Source organism: Ornithodoros turicata, chromosome 1 (assembly GCF_037126465.1).
Source record: "Ornithodoros turicata isolate Travis chromosome 1, ASM3712646v1, whole genome shotgun sequence".
Lineage (NCBI taxonomy): Eukaryota > Metazoa > Arthropoda > Arachnida > Ixodida > Argasidae > Ornithodoros > Ornithodoros turicata.
In genome coordinates, this window is record NC_088201.1 from 31,280,502 (window position 1) to 31,298,819 (window position 18,318).

General features: G+C 41.7%; 1 protein-coding gene across 2 annotated transcripts in view; it reads left to right on the plus strand.

The window, feature by feature from the left end:
* LOC135377868 (trafficking protein particle complex subunit 8-like) overlaps window positions 1-14,175 on the plus strand; it is a 30,714-nt gene extending 16,539 nt beyond the window's left edge. The window contains exons 19-28 of one of the 2 annotated variants that reach the window (XM_064610586.1): window positions 1,067-1,470; window positions 1,816-1,960; window positions 2,032-2,128; window positions 3,041-3,109; window positions 4,168-4,220; window positions 4,407-4,568; window positions 6,003-6,104; window positions 7,805-7,929; window positions 11,104-11,184; window positions 12,711-14,175. In XM_064610586.1, the coding sequence (XP_064466656.1) occupies window positions 1,067-1,470; window positions 1,816-1,960; window positions 2,032-2,128; window positions 3,041-3,109; window positions 4,168-4,220; window positions 4,407-4,568; window positions 6,003-6,104; window positions 7,805-7,929; window positions 11,104-11,184; window positions 12,711-12,981 (1,509 nt within the window). In that variant the 3' untranslated portion in view covers window positions 12,982-14,175. The remainder of the gene's footprint in view (window positions 1-1,066; window positions 1,471-1,815; window positions 1,961-2,031; window positions 2,129-3,040; window positions 3,110-4,167; window positions 4,221-4,406; window positions 4,569-6,002; window positions 6,105-7,804; window positions 7,930-11,103; window positions 11,185-12,710) is intronic. The other variant, XM_064610587.1, reaches the window with a different exon arrangement.
* The last annotated feature ends 4,143 nt before the right edge of the window (window positions 14,176-18,318 follow it).

Sequence of the window (18,318 nt, forward strand, 5' to 3'; positions counted from 1 at the left end):
GGTTTGTTTTCTTTGTACCCCTTTTCCTAAGCCCATTCATAAGCATTACAGATATAATACTTTAATGCTTTAATACATTATTTATTTTGAACGGTGGCCATCAACAACCGTGAGGTGAAATAATGAAATGACATATTACACAGTTTGATAAATAAAAGGTATATATTAAAATTAAAAATTGCAAATACTGTGAAAAAAAGAAATACACTTGCAGGAAAGGAGATGCTAATACTCTGAACAGAAACATGTAATGTCCCTACCTATTACATGCAAGTAATTTTAATCTGAGGCTTCATCTTTTAATCTGAGGCATCAAACTTTCTTGAATGGAGGTTGCCTCCTACATGTCTGCATGCTGCATGCTCTACATGTATTTTCACCCTCAGGCAGCAAAGCAGTACGAGGGTTCGTCACCTCAGTGATTGTCATGTAAGAATATGACTGGTCTGTTCTCGTGTACTTTTCACTGAGTAGTGCAAGGTTGGCACTCCTGAAAGTCGGCGCATGAATAGTAAAAATAATTTTAAAATTATGACACATGATTCAGTGTATCTTTATATCATTTTCCTGTCAAACCATTTGTTCTAAAATCTGTCAGTTTTAATTTTTAAAATGATAAAACAGTGTTTAAATGAGAACCCAAATTGCCTCGGTCTTCTCTTAGTCAGTACCCAAAGAAAAAAATATAGCGTACCCCATAGCAAATGCATGGAGGGAGATTGTATTCTTGTTTGAGTCATGCTGAAATCATGTGGTAATGTGGGGGAAAATGTGGCAACTTAGGGTACCTTGTACATCTTTCATTGTCAAAATTTTTAAACATGAAACAAATTAAATATTCTGTGCAAACTGTTTTGGCAGTGAAGTTGCAAAAGGCTCATAACTGGGGTATTGGGGGCTGTCTTATGAATCTATTGTACAAAATGAAACATAACCAAATTGTGTTTGGAACTGGTGCGTTTTGGAAGCGTTGTACACTTCGACGTTATGATGTCACGCTGTTTGTTCAAGAATCATATAGGTATAAATTTTATTGAGGGGGGTTTGGTGCTCGGTATTTCCATAGGTGAGCTTCAGTCACTTGCCAACACAGCTGCTTTGTGGTGAAGTCCAAAGGTCAACGCTATACCTTTCCAATGAAAAGGATTGCCCTGGTCTTTCTTCACTCCTGATTGCTTCACCCACTCCAGAACTTTTCTGCCTTGGTTCAGGGGATGAAGAGCACGCATGCACAGAGGACTCTGGAGTATCCTACTGTGAAAAACCCCTTCCGCCAGGCAAATCAGCTGCTGTTTTGGCACAAAGAGCAGAAGTGTGCCATGTGTGTATTCCACCTCCTCAAGCGATGAAAATAGCAGGAGGAGAGAGTGTATCTTTACCTTTTTGGATTCGTGGCCCTGATACATCTGGCAGGCATGTGTTGAGGCTGCTGTTTTACTATGAAGGGGTTGGTGAGAAAAGCAAGTTTATGTAAGTAAATTTTCCCAAAACTCGTATCATATGCCTCTAGTATCACAAAAGATTGAAATATCTCAAGATACTGCAGGAGTAGGGACAACATAACCCAATGGTGTAGTTGCTTACCTAAGGTAAGCAACTACATGAAAGGGCCAGCTCAGACCTCTGGGCTATCTATATCTAGTGACATCATTAATTACAACCTGTTTTGCATCTTTTTAAATTGTATATTTGCTTTTGTGTATGTAACCTCTAATGCAGGAAATTAATGGCATTAAATGATCCATTAGTTTTTATGACAGCACTGATGGGATTTAGACATATAGAAGACTGACATTTGAATTTGTGGACTTTCAGGCATCGGGTGTTATACTACAGCATTCATTTTACTACGCTACCATCTTTGTCCCTGCAAGCATCAGCGTGGCAGAGCATTTCTGCTGGGCCAGGGAGTGTCCCAGATGGTGCGCTGGTTTCCTTGCAAGCAAATAATGACAGTGAAGTAAGCTGGTCATCAAACTATCCCTCGTATTATTGCACTTATGAAAGGAACACTTCTGTCATGTTTTACAGGTAAACAGTGTGTATAATGTGGACCTCAGCTTACTTCAAGTTACCTGTGTGAGCAAAGTATGGAGCCTTGCTGCCCTTTCAACACATCTAAAGCCAGGTGAACCTCATCACATTTCTTCTCTTGTTTTCATTAGTTGAAACATGTAGAGAAGGGATTTCAATGCCACCCCACTGCTATATGCACGCATACACTAGCGTTTGATGTCGTATGAATCAGAAATATTGAAAATAAATGACCAGAGAATCTAGGCATACAGTGTGCAACAAATACCTGCAACTAAAACATCATGTAACATGATAGCTTTTATGCATCAGATAAGTGAAAGAAGGTGAACTGCTTTGTGAATTCCAGAGGAGGTATGACTAGTTGCACAATATTTCTGTTAGAACATCACCTAGATTTGTGGTAACATGCATATTCAGAAAAAAAAGTTGTGCTTGTGTGATGCAGGAGCAACTAAAAGCTGAAATCGCTCCTGTGTGAAGAATATTGAGAACTGAAGTATGATAAACAAACATCTTATGGGACAATGGAGGAATAAGCTTACTGGTGTAAAATTACTTTGTACTTAGTCAGGTTAGAAACATTTCCCACGAGCAGCAGAGAAAAATGCTGTGTAGAATCATTTCGATTAATCCCAAGCATTATGTGCAGACTGCCTTTAGTGCATGCTGACACAGCACAAAGAAGGTGCAGTGCAAAGAAATTAGTTTGTATGCTTGCTTACATCTGAATTGTTAATCTATGGACTTTACACATATTCACATACACACCACCACCCATGTCATCAGCTAAGAATTTTATCACTTTCAAATGTTTCAAAAGGTTATCCCCCCATTTCTCAAGGAACTTAATTTCTCTATCCCATAAGGCTAGTGTATAATATATTTCCATTTCAAGCACTTTAAAATCTACGTAGATACGTAGATACAGCATCTTTACATAGAGTGCACTTTAACTCAAATGTTTAAATGTTGTTGAAACCTACTTTAACATGGTGCTCTACAGGTATTGCTACAGTGAAGCCACAGGAAACAAAGAATATTGTCATGAAAGTTGTACCTTTCAATCTTAAATGTGAGTATACTTTTCCATATTTTTATTCTTGATTTTGCAACAAATAAAATTATGCATCTTAAAGAGCTCTTGGGATCTTTTCTTCTTAACTGAGAAGTACAAGGAGCTGACATCATAACTACATGGCAGGTGCACTCCATACCACTCCGCACGATACCACTAACTTTGCAACTTATTGGATGTTGCCATGCAAATATATGACCAGCAATGTTCTTTATTTGGCTCATTTGTTTTTGGGCGTGGGGTGGATACCTAAGAAAAACTTGCAGCAATGCACCATAAATTTAAAAGCACTTGCAATATGCATCGTTTGATGTTGGAGTACAGTGCGATAAACGTTACACTGCTATTCGCAAAGTCCTATTCAACAATGAGTCGGAGCACACCAGAATGGGGAGGGCACCCTTAGAAATTGTGGCTACCACTCTGCACCTGACATCTGTGTCTGTGGTCTAGGTAGATGATATGTAGATGTTGTGCAATGTTTTGAAGGTTATGTTATTTATTGAGGGACCTTAGTCTTCATGGAAGAGCTAGTCAACAACCAAACCTTTTTTATGTTTTTACTTTTTACATTTAATTTTTTTTTACTTTTTTATATTTGTGACAATTTCTGAACTGTAAGTGTGGCCTGTGATGCAGCCTCTTGATTTTAAGCCAGGTGATAAATGCCATCAATATGGTCGGTTCATTGAAGAGAGAGAGAGAGAGAGAAAAAAAAAGTCATTGCAAATATCCTTTGCTTTCTCTTTCAAATACGCAGTCCACCATATTTCAGTGCTACGCCATATCAGATATGAAGCTTCCCTTCCTGCTACACCTACCAGCTTGCACATTGAGCAACTTATTGAGCTTGACGGCTCTCGTAGGCCAAGTAGTATAGTGACATATCTGTATTTGTAATGTGTCCATAAAAGTCAACATTGTTTTCAGCACGCGTGGTTTCCAGAATTTTTCAGCCCTGAAACTTCACGTGCTGTGAGCAGGTGTCAAAATCCCTTAAAGCTAATTGCTATGCTGTGTATGTGATGAAATTTGTGTGTCAACACTTTTTGCAGTGGGCCAAGATGATACAGCAGTTGTATCACAGCTGCCGTTAACTAGAATTCAGGTAAGGGGTTCACCAGCAACATCATCTCCCTCATGTATATTTTGCATTTTTTTGTAACATTGCATGAAGCAAACTTCAATCTTGTTTTGTTGCAAGGTTTTCTTTGTAGTCTCCATGAGACAACCATGGCCTGATAGTGTTTTGAACATTATGTCTAATGCCGGTTACCCTGAATGATGATTTTAGATGGAGAGTGCACGGACACCGTGCCTGGACTTCTGCTGGCGAAGCAGTGCAGAATTACCTCTTTTCAACCAGAATTCCCCTCCGTTTCCGAAGATTGTTGCATCTGATGAATCTGGTGCAAGCGACCACCCAATAAGTATAACGTTGGCTGTAATTTGGAAGGTATGTCACTTGCTTTTAGCATCAGACTAGAATGTCTGAGCAAATATCAAGCATCGAGCACATGAAGAACTCTATTATTCTGTTTTTTTTCATCCTATTTGCTGGTTTTACATCATCTTGCTTCGCTGTGTGTGTGCTTGCTAACTCTACTTACTCGCTATACCACCCCACACAATCTCAAACTATGCATGATGCAGACGTCAAGAAAAACAGCATGAGCTACCATGGGTGTACTCCACTTCACCCTGAGTGGTGTGATACTGTAAAGACCATTTATAATTCATACACACAGGAGCCGTATAACAGAATTCACAGATGTGACAGGATCGTCTGCTAGATGACTACGAGTAGGGTAGCTGCTTTTTCATATTTACCAAAAACCACCAATAACTGTCTGCCAGCAACTTTTTCATGTGTTTGGCAACAGCATGAATCTTCCAATAACCACTGCAAGAATTGAAACCTTCATTACAATAGATAAAATGGCATACACACATCTGGTGAATCACATCCATAAGGGGGAAAGCCTGCGCTTGGGCATACATGGAGAAACAAACACTGAGGAGCTCAACTTATCCTCAAGGGGCTCCTTGTCTGTGTTTATTTCTTCTTGTTTGTGTGCCCAAGATCCCCCATTTTGGATATGTTCATTACAATACTTCTGTTTTACACCTATTTTGGGGGTGTCAGACATAATCGAAAATATTTTCACAGACAACCACCATTTCCAGGCTCCCAAAAAGTTGTCTTTTCTTTTTTTTCCAACAATGTTTGTAAATTATAATCTCCGAAAACCAGAAATCCTCATCCATGCCAAAAAGCATCATCACCAAATAAAGATGTAAATCGAAAGTGAAGAAACCATTGTATTTAGCGATAAATCATATGACTCTAAATGGTCTCCACTATACGTCATATTGAGGCAGAGATTGTGAATACGCTATGAAATTCTATTGCAGACACGTTATACAGTGTCCTAGGTACATAGTTATGACAAAAATTTTCCTGACTGTGTTTCAAGAGGATATACATATTGTTACTGCATAATCTGCATCAAAAAGCACACCCTAAACCTTTGCTCCCACCATTATTCTTCAACCCTGGAGTGTGAAAATATGCACAAAATCGAAAACATGAAAATGCATGGATGATTGAACATTTTTTAGCTCTAGTCTCGCTGTAATCTTTTGTCTTTGTGTTGGTGAATAGATATACTATTTGATTTTCGTTTCTATTTGTGCTCTATAGTGAAGGCCACCACGTTCACCGCAAAAATGCAGTACATAGTACATAGACCAGAAGGCCATTTCACGTTCACCGCAAAAATGCAGTTGTATACTGTTGATTCACAAACTTTGAGTGTCTACTTGAGAGGTTCATTTCATGTATTCTGCCTAGTACATGTATGAATTTTACTATCCACTCAAATTTCAGGCTGCTGTAGACAGAGATGGCCAGGTATGTGTGGTTATGGGTCAGCAGCACCTGAACTTGCACGATTTTCACGTGATATACTCATCTACACCAGGACAAAAAGTATGTGCGTCTCTGTTCACGTGTGTAACAGAAAAGTTTTAATGCTCTCTCACGTACTGCCTGCAAAGCATTTGTTTGAAGTACAGGAATCTGCTTGACTCAGTCTTTATACAAAGTGCATTCAAGTCAAGAGTCACTTCTGAACCTCCTCCCCTCCTCATAGAATGAGAAGGTGGAACAACCGAACTCCGCTCCGCCGTAGCAGTGACAGAACAGCTTTCACAGCCTCAGACAAGGGGGTTTTTCCACGCATCTGTGTGGGGCTTCCGTGCGATGGTTACTCACATATTTGAAATTCGCTGATGAGATTTCTACACATTCAAACTTCATCTCGGAAACGTTTCCAGATAAGCTGTGACAAATGCGTGGCAAGTATTGGTGTTCTGCAAGGCACGAAACCTTCAACGTAATCGATATTTCGAGATATCAGAGGTGGAGTTAATAAGGTTCTGCTGTAGTTAAGGGGGTCTGCTAATTGGTAATGGGTGGTATTGCCTCCAAGACTGAATTTCCTTGGGATCTGTATGATCTTTATCACCTGATGAAAGGCAGACTCTGCACAAAACCTAGTCAATCGTTGAAAATTCATGAATTGCTTCATGCAGTGTATTTTTCTTCGCTTAGCTTCAGCATTTGTTAAGCAAACACTATTTTTACTGCTCCCTATGATCAACTATGTATGGTTTTTAAGGAGTCTGTAGCTCTCCAAGTTGTCATTTGTTTATGATAACCAATACGAAATGCACTATGTATGTTTTACAACCCATTCTTGCAATGCACTACAGTGCACTACTGACAGATGGAATAAATTACCCTGGATAGTAGTGGTTCTAGTTTCTCTACACTATGCAAAAGCTGAATGGTAGCCAGTTTATGATTCCAGGTGATCCTGACTTAGCAAAAGATGGGCACAAGTTGCCTTTGTTGTGCAATGAACTGGGTTTGCACAGAATATTGAACATACTTTTCAGGTGTAATACTTTTGAGCTTCATTTTTCTGGCACTTCACTGTGTGAGAAAACCTTCCGCTGAGAAAAACTTCACTCCCACAATTTCACTAGTTAGATCTGGCAGTATTCCAAAGTAAATTTATTCTGCATTGCATTGACTCAATGCTAGTTTTATTTAAAGCCCTTAGTAGTGTTGCAAACAGAATGCCTGTGGTAAAGCAGGCTTACTTGGGATATCACTTGTGATATTTCGTGTGAAATTATTTCAATTATTATAATTATTTCAATTATATTATTAATTTCGTGTGTGTATCACGTGTGAAATTTCACAGCAGTGACAGTGCTGCATTTCCAGTGTGTTGCAAACTTAAAATGTATTGCTGCAGAAACACACCTAATCTTCTTCTTGATAAACCCCCAACACATTTTCTATTGAACTCATGAATTTTCTAATAATGTAAGTTGTGATTGAAATTGTGAGTGAACATACCCCAGGAAGCACTGTGTCGGCGCCTCTACTGTTTATCTTCAGGGTCGTTGTGGGTCCTTCCGCATTATAACCTTGCACTCCTATTCTCGCTCACTTTCAGACAAGCCGCAAGTGCAGAAACTGTATAACTGTTTTGGTGTTTTAAAGTATCAACGTGGTTGATGTGGAACAGCTACACATGGCAGATATCTAGATATCTAGAAGCTGCTACCTTGTGATAAGGTACACACAAAATGGTGGATAATGTTGGACATTTCTAGCAGGTAGACTCTCGGCTAACTGTACCTGTATATCCAAACATTGGCTTGATTGCTCCAACCTTCCAGTATGTACGCTGCACACTGATGCACCCTGCTCATGTGAAGCATGACTTTGCATCCACAAGGTAAGAATCCAACACTATGACGGGTTCTGTTCAAACTGAATTATCATTATGAATGCAGTGCGACCCATTAAATGGAAGCCAGCTTCTCAATCATCTCATAACATTTGTAATTGATATGAATGATAGCAGTGGAGCTTAGGACTGCAATGGATAGAAAGTGTAACTAGTGCAACATTGAAAACTGAATGATGTTTGTTGGGTTTGGGTATTCCAGGGGTGACTAGACCTACGTAAACTAATTCTTTCATAGTCTAGTTTAGATGCCAAGATCTTCCTACACAAACTACCGATTGCAGCCATCATGAGTAGCCAGCAAACTGTGCCTTGTAGAGTACATGCAACTATTTAAGGATGCAGTCTTCAGGACATTCCTTAACTCTGCAAGCTGGCATGATACAAGTGCTAAAGGAGCAATTAGGTGGCATTTAACGTGGCTGTTAACCCTGTCCCATTCGTCAAGCTGTCCATCAGGCGTCACCATGCAAACTGTTTTTGCTGTGCAGTATCTTGTCACAGCCCAATCAGATTTACAAAAACAGTCGGATAAAGCAGCCGTGGACAGCCGACACAGACCTAGCGTAACGTCGAAATACCCCTGTGTCTTGTTACAGTGGCATATGTTAACAAGGAATTTCCAGGAAATCGCCGTGTCTGTGTGCCAAAATCCTCCTCGACTCTCCACTCCAAAGAGGAGGAAAACAGAGTGGCAGGTGCGCGCGCAGGTGTGGAAAGGGCAAGTGGCGCGACAGAGCAGTATCTGCTTGTAGGGCTGGGGAATCACGAGGAAGCACACATATTTAATACATCGGAAGCATTTAATACATAAGTAGTTTTAATACATCGGAAGCATTCCACGAAAACAAAACAAAAACCAAAAAGCTTTCAAATCCAAGACCAGCAACGTGATGTCAGCCACTGCAAAGGAATCAGGTGCTTGGCATACCCTGTTTACGGAACTGTTATCAACGTGTTAAGACGTTCCAATCTGCTAAATCTCTTGTAATCCTTCTAAACCTCCCTAATGAACCGGCGCCACGATAATTACACAAACGAGAGTATGCAGTGTGACACCACGTCAGGTGCGGATTCAGTGCCAAGATTATGCCCTCATGCATGGTGGAGGCAAATGTCAGGCATGTCTTTGGTAACCTTGAAGGAGAGATGAGATGCACGCTAGCTGGTTGTACATCATGGAAGGGAACCCTGAGACAAGCGAAATACTTACAAAAAGACGTTGTTGTCCTAGCTATGTACGTCTCTTCCTTGCTTCGGAATTCTCTTCCAGTAATTAATAACAAATAAATCACTGTACTCTTTGGTGCACTGCCAACCGCGTATGAAATGCGATAGCATTGCAGCAGACAAAATGCAGTCCTTCCGCTGTGACTGTACATGATTTGCGTCCTCATCTAGGCAACGTGAGCGACATCACGTGAGACGCGCCGTGCAGCCACACTGAGCGATCAGTGGCATGGCTGAACGGGTAAAAGTGTCCGTTCGTTGGTGGTAGCCAAGTTCGTGCGGAAGATTTGGTTTGAATTCGCCACCGGCTGTACTGTTTAAGGTTTTCCCTGGGTTTTGTGGCAGACTTCCCAGACGAATTATGCCAGAGTTCCCCCGGAAGTCAGCCCAGGACGCGCACCAAACCCCCTGTCCCCCACTCCTTCCTGCTGTCCTCTCTTCATCTGTCCACGTCTGTACGGTTGCTTCGAGGGGCTCACACGAAATTAAAAGAAATCACACATTAGGAATTTTAGCACATCGAATGCATTCCACAGAAGCATAACATATACGTAAGTACTGTAATGAAGAAAAAAGCTTGAAACATCTCGAAAACTGTGTCCAATGTTAATCAAACCCTTCTACCAACATATCACGAACATTTTACAAAAAAATTGCAGACCGTCACGGCAAGTGTTGCGACATTTAGCTGCAACGTCAAAATTCTCATCAGCATCATTGAAAGTGGCTAACAGCCGCCTCTGGAAATCATGACACCTTCCGTGCTCGTCTGTAATTTTTTTCTTTCTTCTCAGCTCACTTGCCACTTATACCTGCTTGAGTTGCGCCGATCTACGTCATGGGTCACATGCCAGGGGAATATGCTAGGGAATAGGGCATGGAATAGAGAACAGGCTATCGGGAATAAATAAACAGGCTAAGTCAGGACATACCCTCCTCCTTCATTCTCCGATTTGCTCTTTCCAAGAGTGGAGGAGTTTTAGTTAAAGGTGTTCAGAACACAGGTTTCGTGCATGTTTTCATGCTTGCACAGGTTCTCATTTTATTCTATGGCGGACACACCGCAGCCAAAAAAATTGGGGGGTCACCTTAGTGCTCCATCAAGGGATGACAGTCACACTGTTGGGACATATTCCTTACAGACTATCAGATGTACAATACACAGTGTTTGACGTTCACCCTGAGGCTATGATGATCGTTCTTCTGGCTGCCACTAAAGTACCCATAACTGGTGCTAACTTTCTGACTCAGGACGACATTACCATCGATATAGGTCGGCAAACATTACACATTGTATTTTAACCATGACTGCCATTTTACTTGAACCGCTCCAACCTCATGTAATCCTCAGGAGCTTCCCACAGCATGGAACTGGACAACTTGAAGAAGTTGATGGGATTGGCCCGTCAACTTCTCTTACATCTTCGCTCTCTTATGTGCCTCCCAGGGATCCAGTTGATTTCAAGATTTTGCTGTTATATTGGTTTCTCCATATCTTACTTTGCAACCACAATCACTTATGTTGTTCTTCCCATTTGCATTATGTTTCTTAATCCGTGTGTTCACAACTTCTCAGTGCATTCTGGTTCATTGTGGCGGAAGAGCAACTCTGGCCATAGTGCACTGGGGGGACGTCATAGATGACTCAGAAACAGAAACAGTTGATGCTCTTACTCCTGCCTCATATTCTCTATCTCAGATTGACATCTGAATATCTGCGCATTCTTCCTTACATCTTCCTACTCACTGTCCTGTTTTCTAACTTTCACTGAGACACCAGATTCTTGTTGATCATTTGGTTATGTTTCATATTCATAAAAAAAAAGTCATCACACATTACATGCTATTTATGTTCTAAATTAATGCCTATATGATGTGCCTCTGTGGGGTGTGGCAATACTGCATCATGGTGTTACATCTTCTATCTTCCAGACTGCTCCTGATATCTGTGAATCTTGTTGTTCACAACCCAAGCTTTAGAGCTGTAACAGTCCAAGCAGAGCCAGCTGTTCGGTGAGAATGTTTATCCCTAAGGCTAATTACTGATACTCCTTTATCACGTTTCTGTGCTGGGCCACCAGCTGTGATACGTAGGCTTACATAGGCCAGCAGCAGGATCAAGGCACATTTGTTCAGTATCAGGAGAGTCAGGTACTGAACATGAGCTGTAGAGATTGCAGGAAGATGATCTTGTGTGTTACATATAGTTAGGGCCTGACTTTTTAGGGTTAAACCCGTATCCGCCCGATATTTACCCCCCGAACGAAATCTGTAAAATTCGGGTTTCACCCGAACCTACCCGAAAACATCCGGGTCGCGTGGCACACTCGTAAGCGTGCATTAAAATAAAGTTTGATAACATTGCTAAACATTAGTTCCATGTTAAGACAAATTTTTATTAAACAAAAAAAAATCACCCAAATACACCCGAATTCCTGACGACAGAATATGCCGTAACGGGATTTAACCTGAATACACCCGAATTTTCAAGTGAAAAATATCACCCGATATTTACCCCCCGAATTTGGCCAAAACTAAAACCCGAAAAAGTCAGGCCCTACATATAGTGCAGCCATGACAGCGACTTTTACTGCACAGAGCAAAAGCCAACTGTAGTAGCCAACCATCCATTACACTGCAAAAGGATAAAGCAAGCTCCTTGCAAAGACATGTGGTGACATTTTTGTACCTTGATCCTTACCTTATTTCAAAGACGCATATGGGATGGTGTTGTGCAAGTTTTGTCTCAATGATGGAGTATCTTTCTTCTGTGTCATTCGTTTTGCTCTCTGTACGGTAAAACCTACACACAAGCAATGTGTGTCATGTCAAGTCATTGTCCCCGTTCCTCTTTATTTTTTGTATGTGTGCGCATGACTATGTGTGTGTGTTCTTTTGGTTACACAACACCATTGTTGAGGGTGTATGTCATTCTAAATGAAAAGTGGCTAGAAGATTTCTTTGCTAAGTGTGGTGAACCAAGCATACTACATCGCAAACGCTATAAGATTCGAGCACAATAGCAAACAACCACTGTGCATTTGTTAATGTCAAAAACATTAATCATTACGTTCTTTCTATGTTTGTGCCTCAGCTACTACGTAACCTTTGCACGCCAGTTTTACATAGCTACGACACTGCGGAACAAAATTTTCCTAACACCATACCATGGCTGCATGTAACAGGGACATCTTGCCTTTGGGCTGTCAGGCTACAATCATAACATTGTCCAATTGTCCTTTTACTGGCCTTCTAGTAAAGTAAAGCCATACCAATCAACCAGGGGCTACCAGTATGCGAGTAGAGGTGTAAGTTCAGCTGGAGGGTGTGGGGCAGTTGTGGTTGCATTTACTGGGGTGGCCATAATCTCCATTCAGTATTAGTGTTGCTTTACTAGAAGGTAAGTGAGATTGATGATCAGGTAATGTTAGGAATGTATCTTGGTGGTTCAAAGAGTATTCACCTAAAAGCTGTCAGACTTGATTACAGTCATCTTAATGACCTTTCTCTATTTTTCATATTTGCTTTTGCATTTTCAGTACACCACCTCCTGTTGTGGCAATGAGCCCAGTGAGTACACCAGAGCTTGTGGCAACAGATGTTGGAGGTTTCTCATGGGCAACTAGGGTGCGGCGCCTAAGTGCTGTGCGGTCTCGTGATACAGTTGCTCTTACTTTCACTGCTGCCTTCTCTTCCCCTGGCACTTACAATATGGCCTCTTTGGAAGTGACTGTATTCACCAGTGAGGGGCAAAAATCACATGAAGTCCTCTGCCCTAGTCTAATGGTTGTGCAACAGCAGGGTCTGTGAGGATGTGCAGTGCTTTGGATTCAGTGTAGCAATCGATGATCATGGAAGTAATGTTAACCATATTTTAGACATAAGTTGTTAGTCCAAACCTGTGGTGTTGCGGCCATTTTGACATGGCTTTACACTTTTGACACTTTCCAGTTTGTAAGGTTGAGTTACCTAGCAGTGTGGGCTTCCCAAAAATTTGGAGTTGGAAAATTTTCTTATGAAATAATAATGAAGACTACGTTTTCCTTACTTCTGCTGAGTTGAGCAGTATAGCACTTGAGCTATGAAAAACTGGAGCTGACTTTATTACTGGCCATCATTATGCTGTGCATCTGTTGGGTGTCGGTATTGTTTCAGAATGCAGTTCTTTTGAGACCTATCAAAGTAACCTGCACTGTGTAGTGTGTATCAGTATATGCCCCCTTTCTTTGTACATTACGTAAGACACGTCAAGCAATGTTTACCAACAAATGCAAATTGCAGCATTGTTACATGGCAGATGGCTTTGCTAGAGGAACTAAAGGCTTCACTATGAATCGATAAATGCAGGAGCTTGTTCAATGAATTTCACCAGTAAACAAGAGACACGGATACTTCCTATTTACACAGACATCAAAAGATGTGATGAACTCGGACAAATCATTGTCATATTTGATATCATTGCTTTCTTCCACCCCCCCCCCCCCCCCCCTGGATGCTATATAATTGAGAAAAATTTCTACCAAAAGATCTTCCCCACTTTTTCTCATGCATTGCAAATAGAATTACAGGAAGCATGGGCCTATAACACGGACTCTCTGCCACTTTGAGTGCATCCACCACCACTACCACCATTTCAGCCTCTTCAAAACTCCTTTTCCATCGTAGTGGTGAGGTGGCAGTGGAAAAGGTGCATTAAATTAGGTTTGGCATGCATTGATGTCTCTGGTCGTGTTAACCTGCTTGTCCTTGTTGGCATCGAGCATCACATCATAGCTTAGCATCTCTTTTAGAGCAGGATGAATACCAGTAACTTGTAGTAAAGAACTGCAAATGTGGAATCAATTAGTCAGTCAGCAGTTATTGTTGAACAAAATGTGCTGTGGGAAGGTGTGCTTTGATGCATTTTGATAGCATCACATCATATCTGACCATATCACTACGGTAGGCACCCTCACAGAAACTACAGGGTGTTTGCTCTAACGTGTCAAGAAATTATATTTAAGGCGAGCAATAAAAGAAAAGCAAGTGGTGCTTTTCTGCTACTTGAGTAAGAAACAGGTACTGCTTCACTAGTAGCACTTGTTTCTTAGTCAAGTAGCTGAAAAGTAGCACTTGTATCTCTTTTACCGCTCGCTTTAAATAAAATTTCTGGAGACGTTAGAGCAAACACCCTGTATAGCTGTGTTTGGGTTCCTGTAAGCACTCTTAAATATTATGACCCCCCCGCCCCGGTCATGTTTGCCACAAACTACGTAGGTGAGAAATGATTTTCAGACATGCATTCGCAAAGGCTCCATACTAGTGGGGGCAAAGTGCGCAGTGTTTTGTACAAATAATGCTTAATGTATTTCTCATTAAGTCCATTCGGGTGCTAACCAGACTCCACATTGGGCATGGGAGAGTCTGTTGATGGCTGGTACACATCTTCTTTTACAGGCCGACATTAGGCTTTTAATACATTACACCCTGCTTTGAGTTGCATTAAGACTTGCCAGTCCTTACGTCTCTTTATTCAGTCTTTTTTACAAACCATCCATAAGTGTGTGTAAGAACCTACTACAGTATCTTTGTGGAGTAGAAGACAATACATTGTTTGCATTTGTATTCAAACATAATATTGATGCTATTTTAGATTTTGGTGCATCCACACAAGGAATACTTTCTAGTCCATAAATTTCTGTGAATGCTATGCAGACTTGTGATCATGGCTTATCTGGTCCTATGCCACACTTTTTCATAAACTAAAGGTGTGTTTGTTCAACACTATATCACAAAAGCTTTGGTTTACACTTGCGTAAACTTAGTTGTTGCCATACCTTGTTGGTAAAAGAATATTCAGAACCTGCATATGTATCACAATTATGTTGTACTCAAATCTGGCTTCAGTTCATCCAGTGGCTGCATTAATGTACCTATAGCATGTACAGTGGCATGTAGTTACGACTTTTCTATCCGCAAAGAGTGATAATGTAAATAAAAAGTTTATATTGCTTATAACGGCTTCCTTGGTGTGTTCATATAGCATAGCATACTGCAGTTAATGAGCGTATGCTCAGGTGGTCTAGTATTCTTCTAGCAAGGGAGAAGTGCACTCCACTACAATGTGGTTAACCCTGCAGGTTTGCATATCCAGCATTGCAAATGAAACCCTACTGCCCTACAATGGATGCTTTATCATGTTGCTAGATCTCTCTCAGGCCTACACGGTCATGGAAAAGTGGTGCATATCATGTTACTCCAGTAGCGACAACAAGAATGAAGATGATTTGCCGGTATGGGGGGGGAGTTTAATTGCTGTTACCGTTATGCAAAACCATGATTTTTTTTTTTTTTTTCTCTTTTCCCCCCTGATGCGACAACATAGGAAATGCAACATAGAACCTCAAGGATGCATCTGTGAGTCGCTTGTCCCAGTATAACATGCCAGAGAGACCTACATAATACTCTCCATGACATAACTTATACACACACAAAATTTCAAAAATATTTGTAAAATCATATGATCCAAAATATTTGCAAAAATATTTGTATCGCAACAAGGGACATATTATTTATGGAGCTCCTACTCATGCTCCTTTTGATGTTCACAGCCTCTCTGTGTGCAAGAGCTGCACTGTCAGCAATGGGACTCCAGCTCCTTGTAAATGAAGAACACTGCCAATGTGTCAGGCAAGGACAAGGAGGAGTGCATCAGAGGGAGGTTAAAAAAAAAGTGTATAGAAAAACAATGGACTTGGTCTCCTTGAATCGGCAATTGTGGTAATTTGCAACTACTACTGCGCTCTTAGGGAAGTGTGACTAACGAAGGGACGAAGACAGGACAGCACACACACATTGCTTCCAGGAAACTGTGCTATAGTGTGCCAGCTGCAACTGATGTCGACCATCATAAGTTAGTTTCTCGCATACCAAATGAAACAGAACTGCTCCCCCGCAGAACTGCTAAGGTACTGCTGACAAATACAAACCACACTACACATAGCATAAGATATGCTGTTACCAAAGGAAGTAGACCAGAAAGCAGTAGAGCAGTGGTTCGAAACTTACATTGTTTGAGGGAACCTGTGATCGTGACAGAACGACCTTAAGGAACTTACTACACTGAGGTAATTGTGTAGAAGTGGGTGAGGCAAATTCGATGTCATACAGGTAGCAATTTTTCGTTCTGTATACCACAACAATAAAGGATGGAAAAGTGATGATGACATGTGGTGCTTCCCCATGGTAGCCACAGGACCCTACCCCACTCCAAGGAGCTTAATATGAGAGGATGAATTAATGGTGTGCGCGAAGAGACGACAGGTCGGAGGTCTGTTTAGAGCTCTTCGATGAGGTCAGTAGCTTGAAGGAAAGCAAAGAGGGAGCGAAGAGCCTGCCACTTATGCGCAGGGGAGCTCCATGGGGCAAAGACTTATAACAAGCTGAATGGTCTGTGGTCAAGAAGTTCACGTTGGCGTCGAAGCACCCAGCGTTCACACGTGTACCAGTCCTCAATGATGTGGGGAATCGTAGCGTATAACTGATTATTTAACTGTGTATAATTATAATGTATATAATTGCTTATTGTTTCATCGCAAAATGTCGCTTGAGGTTAGCTGGATTCATTCGACTGGTCCACAATGCTTCCCCGCAGAACAACAACAACTTTATTTTCGACCTTGGAGAGTGGGGAGTTTCATCGCCACAGGCGATACTCTACCCCGTTGCTGGATGGAATGGGGGGAATAAAATAACGAGCCCCTTCACAATAACGATCGAAGTCCGATGGTGTCCAGAAATGTCACAAGAGCTTTGAGCGCAGAGCATTGCTGGGCTGGATTGGGCCAGGGACCAAGCAATTTCGATAGGGAGGAAGGGCGAGAGTCCAGCTGACGAAGAGACTCGGAGAGTGTGGTTCGGGAAGGTTCGTAGTGAGGGCAATGAAGAATGTGCTCCAGATCCTCAAGAGCACCACAGTGGCAGCAGGTGGGAGAGTCAACTTGTCTCAAGCGGTAACGCCACTGAGCTGTAAAGGCCACATCGAGGCGCATTCGGTGGATTAATGCAGCATCTTGACAAGAGGTGTTTCGTGGCATGCGGAAAGCGAGCGTGGGATCAACTCTGTTCAACATAGAGGGGGGAAGAATGTCGGTTGTCCGTTGGCGGGAAGCCAGCGGTGTCACTAGGCATCGCAGAATGGAACGGCGGTCTCCTCTCAGCAGAACAATACGGGTCCGTTTCCGATACGAGAGTGCTGCTTCTGCGGCGCTGTCGGCCTGCTCGTTCCCCACGACACCACAATGGGCTGGAACCCACTGGAGAACTAGCCTGTGGCCTGCGGCGTAGATAGTGTGGTAAGCCATTAGCACGTCTGTGACTAGGGGTGCGGATGGGCCTCGTATGCCAGAATTTTCAATTGCTTGAAGGGCAGATTTGGAGTCTGTAAAGATAATGCGTTGTAGGTTGCTAATGAAGCTTGCAAACTGAACCCATGGATCCAATAAGGGGATAAGTCGAGAAAGCCCAAGCAGAGAAAACTTCAAATGAATATTTGGTAAACTAATTGCAGCTGGGTTTTCTCAAGTAACGCAAATGCAAAATGTGTGACATATATGTATGTGTCTACTCTACATGCATGTCCTGTTAGGATCGTTTTGTGGGTGTGATTTAGCAGAATCTGAACAAAATCCAGGAACATATAACTTATCCCCTTTTCCAATATAACACCACATGCACAGGGTCTTGGTGCAGAAAACAATTCTCACGACTAGGATGAAGTGACCGGTGTGTAATGCAGCAGCCATGATCGGGCTGAGTGTGGTGCTAAATGAGCACAATCTTGAAAATGATGTCCTAAGATGACCAGCACAATATGACTTATTAGCATAGTGCACACGTTTTTCTGATTACAATGCTAAGTAGCACTGCTGACACGAACACGTGAGGTAGGCAGAAAGTGATTTTCGAGTGGAAACCGAGGTTCATCTCCGCATCATATCAAAATTTAAGCTACACCATTTGTATGCGTGTGTAGAAAATGGGCCTGATCTGATTGTCCATCCCATTGACACGCATGCATTTCCCGTTTCTTACCCTCCTGTAGCGGGTCAGTAAATTACAGTCTTAACATCTGGTATGTACAGTCTGGTACGTAGATGCAACAAAAAT